At 33.3% G+C, this 8627-nt stretch overlaps 1 protein-coding gene across 1 annotated transcript; it reads right to left on the bottom strand.

The window, feature by feature from the left end:
* Positions 1–666: 666 nt before the first annotated feature.
* On the bottom strand, positions 667–3716 carry LOC144576238 (uncharacterized). Its single transcript, XM_078326548.1, has 6 exons — positions 3548–3716; positions 2604–2630; positions 2453–2515; positions 2065–2143; positions 1513–1558; positions 667–918 (listed from the first exon to the last, which is right to left on the bottom strand). The coding sequence occupies exons 1-6, from the start codon at positions 3587–3589 to the stop codon at positions 909–911; spliced, it is 267 nt and encodes an 88-aa protein (XP_078182674.1). The 5' UTR covers positions 3590–3716; the 3' UTR covers positions 667–908.
* Between the last annotated feature and the right edge of the window lie 4911 nt (positions 3717–8627).

Raw genomic sequence — 8627 nt, 5'->3', positions numbered from 1 at the left:
ATCACTAAAAAAATAAATTATTCGAATATAATCCGGACATAATAAGGAATTCTTGTCACAATGGGAGGAGTGACTGAGAGGAGCGACTGAAATGAAGGGAGCAAGAGCTCTGGTTGAGACGAAATGGAGGGAGCCCCATTGCGTGTAATTCCTCCAGTGGGTCTCTCAGTCTTGACCAGTTGACCTTCCCAAAGGTCGGGTCCATCCTCCATAGTATAGTTAGTACAATACAATGGTGATGTTTGAGGAATTACAAGTTTACAACCAAGCTGGGACCAGCCATTTGTGCATTTCATGTTTTGCAATCTGTCCGCTTTGAAATTTTAATCATGTGTTACTTTGGAACATATGTTTTCAGAAAACAGAAGGAAACTTTCCTTGACCATCTGTTCACGGTAGTTTCCTTGCATAAATTTTGCACAATGAAAAATAAAACATTTTCGTGACTTAATTTGCAACAATTACAAGCGGCTTTTCATGTAATTCGCTTCTAATATAACATTTTCATATCGTGGGAACATAACTAATAATCAATCTGGAGACTAAATTTGTATCTGTTTGTGCTCGCTTGGAAGAAAAAAATGCTTCGATTCTAACAAACAGCATCCCAAAGTTTCCTTGAGATTCTTTACTCAAAAGACTAAACATGTAACTAATCCATAGGTAAATTAACAAAGCCTTTTCAATCGATATACTTAAATTCTGAAGGGTTACTGATTCACATGAGAATAAAACATTGAAAATAAACATTCAAAGATAATATCTACTTCTACCAAATTACTGACAAGTACATGGGCCCAAAAAGTGTTAGGTGTTACAATACTCGTCATAGTTACAAATCCAGAACATAAAAATGAGATGCCAAACAAACCCAGATTTGCAAACTAAATCCTCAAATGATACAGTTATCATTTTCCCCTGCAAAATATGATATCATTAGAACACACCAGGCATAATAGCTCCAAGCACTAAAGCAAACCATTATTAGTAAGAGCAATCAATGTTTGGGTACACCCCACAATAGAAGATTCATGCATGGTTTAAATTCCTCTCCAAATGTACAAATTTCACTCAAGTCTAGAACAAATCTGGGCCAGATGTCAAACAAGACTTGCAAAAAATCTGCCCTTATCCACCTAATTTTAGGAATAGCCAGATTTGCCTGGGCAAATGTACTAGATTCTGTACAATTGATGAACAGAAGCCCATCATGCATAACCCTACTAACAAAATGCCACACAAGTCCCCTAAAAAACAAAGAACTAATTCCCCAATACATCAACAAAGTTTTGCCCAAAAATCCTATTTTTCCTCACTCTTTATCAACACATAAAAGAGAAAAAAATAGATAGATTATTTGGAACTTTAAAAGAGAAATCAGGAGGTTAGAGGCCCATGTCTCACAACAGCAATACTACTCAAGTTTAAAGCTCATATGAGGCATTTTTCCTAGTCTGAATACATTACTTTTACTATTTACTAAGTGTACTAAAAAATTAATAACAAACTTACGTGTTCATCATTAGGGTAATGTTGTCACCCTTCAACAGTATCCTTCCTGCAATGCAACAAGTCAAATCTCAGTCACAGTTGATAAATTTAAAACAAAAAGAAACTAAACAGTTATAGTACTAACAATGGTAATTATAGTAATAATATTAGCAAGGTGAGGACAACTAATTGAGAATGTACGGGCAATCATTAAAAGCAACCACCTGAATTTGTACAATTTTGTATTTTTTTTTTTTACATAGCTTCTGTAGTCGTTAAAGTTTGCAATTGTCTACTATTTGCAAATTAGTTTTTTTTTTTTTTTATTGCTTACTACCATTTGTGCTTTTCAGCTTACTAATCACAAGTTCCATAGACAAAATAGAAATAAAATAAAAAAAAACAATTAGAGAAAATGTTTTGCTGCATTACAAAAACATCTTGCAACTTGATTTTATACCAAAAATTAAATACCTCAATTCACCTCTCAATTATATTTGACATTACTAACAGTATTGATAAAGATGATTATGTTTGTCATATTATTACAATAGAAGAAAACAAGTGACTAACCCAAGGACTTTCTGGTATTTTTTTTCACATTAATTTCATCAGCATCATCCAGCACCAAATTCATGTACTCATCAAAACCCTATTAAACATGAGGCACTCTGTTAGTACAGCTAAATATTAATTTTGATAAAAAAAATCAACCTATAAATATTGCAAATCCTATATTCAATACACCACTGTCAGTCAGACAGTGATAACAAGATTACCAATTTTATATTGTGTATATCAAAAGTATATTACAGCCCTTTGATTCCTGGCTAAAAGGGTCAGAGACAACAATAACATCTGGTGATTTGCCAAAGTACAAAACCATATGGTTGTCCATTGACATTTTAAGAGCGGAAAAGTCACAATTATGGAGTGAAGTACATAAGAGAGAGAAGCGTACAATAATTCTTCCTTCAATCCTCAAATCTTTCTGCTCAAACAACCAGATCTGAATCCGAGCTTTCTACAAAGTTGAAATGAAATAAATATTAACAACATATGAAAATAAGCCCTGAAGATACATAAATAAATAGTTCATCAGAGAAACTTACACTCTGAAGAAACCTGAAGATAAGATTCTGCAACCACAAAAGAACAATAAAGAAAAACTATTAGATGCCATTTAAGTAGGTTCAAATCCTCAAATAAAATTTGAACCAGTCTAGTTAGTCAGTACAGCTTCAAACCAAGAGTATCAGAGCAGCCAACAAATCATTATATCTCAAACTGAGAATAGCAACTGTGATATTCACGAATTTTTGCTTCAATTTGTTCTTTGCAACAACAATCCTTTACATCTATTTGTTTATGAACAATAAATGGTCAGGCCTATAAACTTGATCCTTGCAACATTTACCTCGATACTGCACCATATTTTACATACTTTGCTGAGATATCTATTTGGTATACTTTGCTGAAATAGACCAGAAAGCCTAGAGAGTACAGTTAATTGTCAAACACTGCTTTTAAAAAAAATAAAAAATAGCAGCTGAGCTGCCTGTTTCCATTAAAAGTAGAAGCATACAAAGTCTAAACCACTATAACAAGCACAAAAAGAGATAATCACAACACCTTCCTAAACACAGCTAATATAAAAGACTCCAACAAAAATAAAAACACTGCAAACAATAACAAAAGAACAGCCTGTAACATACTGGTATTATACCAGTACGGGTCCTCCCAAAAAATAAAAATTAACAAATAGCTTAGGGGACCTACTCAAGCACCCAGAAAAAACAGGACCAGTTGGTTTCAACTTTCAAGTCAAAATATACAATTATTAAAGTTACTAAACAGTTCATATAAAACTACAAATCAGGAAGCCGATATGTGAAACCCTTATGAAAAACTCAAAACCATACTGGAGGCAAACTACCATACACAGTTCAAGTATTTGAAAAAACAAGGAAAGTAAATTTGACACATTAAAGAGCTACTTGAGAAGAACAACAGAACTATGGTTAAGAGCTGAGAAGGAAGAAAAGGAGAAACATACGATGGGCTGGGTCATAATCCGCTGGACCTTGGTCGACGCCATTGCTGTAGCTTAAAATTGCGCTGCTTCTTTTCTCTGCGTTTTTTTTTCCTCTAGATCTCCTTGTCCGGCGCAAGCAGCAGCAGTCGTCTAAACCCTAATTTGGTCGAACAGAACGAGAGGAAGATTAGACACTAGAAAGGGTTTTGGAATTCAAATCGCCTAAAGTAATTTGAGTTTAGATCGGACATTCAGATCTGTTTTCGGCACGAATATTAAAGGGATCCGTGCATCCGTGTATTGCATCTCGTCGCAGCGGATTGGTCCGGATTCAGAATTTCAGATAGTCCGGATCTAAATTCAAAATTTGAGTTACTTCAGAGGATCCGAACTCAGTTTATTGGAGATAATTTTATAAAGAGAAAATACCTACTTTCCAATTTACTCTACCAAAAAATTAGGCGAATTTTTTTTCTCTAAAATGTGTTTGCGAATACATTAACTAAGTATTTTCCTACCCTCATTTTTTCCTTCTACAATTTTAATTATGTTAATATTTTACAATTTTTACAATTGTTTGATTTTGTAATTGAAATTTTTTATTCAGCTCCATATTTCATAATTTAACCTTTTCAATTTAATGTCAAGTGAATTAACTCCCAAAATCTAATATTAAATTATAAATTAAAAAAATAAATATGATATGGTCAAATTATAAAATTTCAAATTTATAACAAAGCAGTTATAAGTTATATTTTATGAATATATTATAGAGTGAGTCTATGGTACTATGCATATTACGATTTGTTACCGTGCTACGGCTCTATATTCGAGTTTTCAAATCCTAACGGTCGATCCGAACCGTTCATCTTGTTCTCCATATTAATATGTGTCTGGAGACCAAATTTTACATTTTTTTTAATTTTTTACTATTTTTTTAGATTTATTGAAAATCACTGTTTTTGGATGGTCCAGAATTTTCAGATCAAGTGATTTTCTAAATATCTAAAAAAATAGTAAATTTTTTTCAAAAAATGTAAAAATTGGTCTCCAAACACATATTAATATGGAGAACAAGATGAACGGTTCGGATCGACCGTTAGGATTTGAAAACTCAAATATAGAGCCGTAGCATGGTAACAACCCGTGATATGCATAGTACCATAGACTCACTCATATATTATATATCTAAATCAACTAAATATGTAAAAAGAATTAAAAAAAATAGAACTTCAAATGAGATATTTCGAACTTTAAAAATAATACTAGATTCCTCATTTTGTTTGATGAAAGTTTGAAATTAACAAATGCAAATTTTCAAGTATGAAAATTTTGAATATTAAAAAGTTTGAATTATGCACAGTAATTGAATCCAATTCTAAAAAATATTATATCGTCATAAGCTGAACTGTGGATGAAATTTTTTAGTTTTCATACTTTGGATCGTGGATATATTAGTTTTAAAAATTAAAGTTGGATATATTATTTATTATTCCTTGTATTGTTGAATATTTTCGTCCACGCATCCTCCGACTGAAAGGAACTAGATCTAAAATTTGTTGCAAATATATATATATATTTTTTTTTAATTTTAAAAACTGATAAAAGATTGTGCAATATTTAACATTTTAAATATAAAATGGTCCATATTGATTTTTTTACATGATACAGTTTTACAATAATTCTTTTTAATTTAAAAAATCAAATTTCATGTCCTTATGCCGTTAGACATGCTGTAATAACTAACATGTCATGAACCTCGTTTTTCTTTTACAATTGTTTAAGAGAGTGTATCAATGTAACTTAATTTTGTCATTAATCATTATTAATCAACGCATTGTTGCAATATCTAATTTAAGGTTTCAAACTGAATCTGAGTTGAGATATTTGATCCACCTACATGCTACATTAATCAATCAATATTGGCTCTTAATACACTTAGGGCCTGCTCGGTGAATTCGTATCCTCTGCTTTAAGATTTGTGCAGATTAAATCCGCACTAATATTAAAGGGCCCCCCTATATCATAAGCAGGGACCGGATTGGCTCAGTTTAAAATCAGACGGTTGAGATTCATTAACTCAAAAGATTCCTTTTTGAGTTAATGCAGAGGATATGCATTCCTGCTCGGTTGCCACTATGCTCGTGGGAAAAAAAATTACTCAAAGTGAATTTTTGTTTTCCCCACGTGCACAGTGTTTCGGCCATTCAAATTGAATCCGAACTCAAGTTCATTCTCGTTCCCGTCTGACAGCTGGACATGCTTTTATGGTATCTAAAAGAACATAACTGGTCTATAAAAAATTAAGCAGATTTTTCTTGAAAGATCAATTTCTTCATCAACAGGACTTACAAGTGCCATGTTACTTAAATATAAATTTCATTGGTTACAGAACATGCAAATTCTGAAAGGAAAGACAACAATCTTCTTGATGTTTTTGTTTGCCGACTAAGATAAGCATACAAATGCCATCCCAATTCATGGATTCTTTTGCAACGTAGAGTACCAGTGTGGAACCAATTAGGAGCCAGTAGAGTACAAAATATAAAATCAGTAAGGTCCTGTTCGGCTGTATTACTGTTTTTGTGGAAAAAAAAAAATTCAGTTCAATTCCTGTGCCCATGCCCATTTCCAATTGGAGGCCGTGTTACTATACTTGGTTCAGTTCAAATGAAATTTTTATTTCCTACTAAAACAGTGTTTTTCAGTTCAATTTTTGTATCTATACTCATTTTCAATTGAAGGCCGAACAAAAGTACAGTTTCAAACGGAAGGCTTTAGTACAGTGGAAGAAAAGGAATTGTCCCATAGGCCATAGACCATGTTTGATCAATTACAGCCTCAAAACTCAAAAGTGTTTCTGATTGCACAAAATTTAATTATTTAAACAGTACTTGGATTATTCCAAATCATGGTCCAAATTACAATTCATTTCAATTTTGAAATGTGTAAGGCCCAAAAAACCTCAAAAACACAATGATCCAACAGATCTGAACCAGATACCGATTTAAAGAGATCTGAAAATTTGCCGCTAACCATAAAAAAAAAAAAAAAATAATAAAGAGATCTGAAAATACCAGGATCATTCAGTCACACATTTTTCATAAATAACTCTGAACAAGCTAGGAACATTGTTCATGCTGGAGTAGAACAAACTTATTTGGTTGTTGTCACACCCCAAATCCACGGGGGTCTGACAGCCTGCCGCGTGTATAAATCAAGCGTCACATATACACGCAAGGCAGTGGATCTTTTATATGCATTGCCAATATCCTCATCTGCTGCGTCCGAGTAACAAACCTGAAAATAATCGGGAGGGTGGGGGTGAGAATAAATTCTCAGTGCGAATTTGCCACAGTTGAATTATTGGACTTGCAATCAAACTCTATATTCAAAAATGAAACCCAAACCAATAACAGTTCAAACAGATATATATTCGTAAACATAAATAACAGAATGCCAATGCACGACAACAGTTAAATCAACCTGCAACACAGTTTACGGAATTTCCAAGATGAATTTCAAACACAACATATATTTTGGCTTAACTCGATTCATAACTCAGTTCATTAGGGCTTGTAGCAATTACAGATGTTCTTTCGAGCTGAACCTTTATCAAACCCACATCTGTAGGGTTACTGACACCTACAGATGGCCAACCGCTGGACCCTTTATCTGACACCCATCTGCAATCGCTTGGCTTAACAGTTTATTAAGGTCTGGTTCGAATCATATAAAGAAAATCCACTTTGGAATCATTCCAATAGTCGTAACATTCAATTGACCTTTCCAAATGCATTAACACGTAGGAAAATGCCACCGAGCCATAGACGTTACACATGTCACCCACGATTTCCAATCACACATCTCATAACATAATCACCCTCCCTCGTCCCAACCGGTACTGGGAATATCGAGGGCCGTTCACCTAAGGCCATTTAGGATCCTGGGAATCCAAGTCAGCATACAGCCCGACTTGGCAAATTCATTGGATCCAAGTGCTTAACTTCGTAAATCCATTCACATACATATCAAATCAAATCGTGGTGACTTTCAATCAAATCAGATCATAATAATCGATCGACACAACCTACAACCATACCAGCATGCAAATCACTCAAGTCACATCAATTCGCGTTTAATTTGATTGGGCTATGCAAATGCTTTACACAATTCAGATGCAATCAATGATATTCAACATGACAAACGAATACACAGTTTAATTCCTGAAAATAAAGTATCAAACAAGTCCAAGAATCCCGCACCTTATTATGACGAGCGTACCGCTTAATTTAAAGATTAGGCGTCTCGATTTGCCTCGCGAAATCTGGCTTGACTGAGCCTACACCTATATTATACGATTACTTGGTTTAGTTCGGTTACATTCTCAAAACTTAAATTCCAAAAGCCGTCTTTCAATTCGTCAATTCTTTTATACCTTTCGGCTCATTTATAATCATTTTAATTCAAGTCCAATTCCAAATTTACATATATATATGGTCGGCCCTTTTTGACGTATCAATTATTTTATTCCAATTCAATTTAATTAAAGGCCCATAATTTAGCAAGGGTTTAAGCCGCTAATTAACAATTCATTTCAATTCGATTCAAGCATATTCCAACCGCAAAGTCATGGCTATCCTTAATATAAATTCACATCTTTTTCATATTGGTCCTCAATTAATATAGTTTCACACAATGGTGTCTACTTTGAAATTCAACCCCTTTTTATTCCGCTTTATTACTTAGCATCTATCCAATTTCACATAAATACATATTTGGTCTTAATTTACACAATTTCACAAGTTTACTCCAAGTCCATTATTTTAATTCTCAAAGCCGAAATCCAATTCTATTTACACATACACCTCATGTCATATTCATTTCAATATTTTAGCCCCTTTAATTCATACAAATCACAATGGCTATACATTTTACAACTCCGACCATTAATAAAATCATTTTACAATATAACCCCTTATACTTAATTTATTCGAACAATTCGTTCGAGTCGGGAAAATCAACAACCCGTACTCGAAACTAACCAATTCACATCCTACGACATTAATCAATTCATCAATACACAATTTACGAATTTTAG

This window comes from Carex rostrata, chromosome 25 (assembly GCF_964058835.1).
Source record: "Carex rostrata chromosome 25, lpCarRost1.2, whole genome shotgun sequence".
NCBI classification, from domain to species: Eukaryota; Viridiplantae; Streptophyta; class Magnoliopsida; order Poales; family Cyperaceae; genus Carex; species Carex rostrata.
The sequence above is the reverse complement of the archived record's forward strand: the minus strand, read 5'-3'. Positions and strand labels throughout refer to the sequence as shown.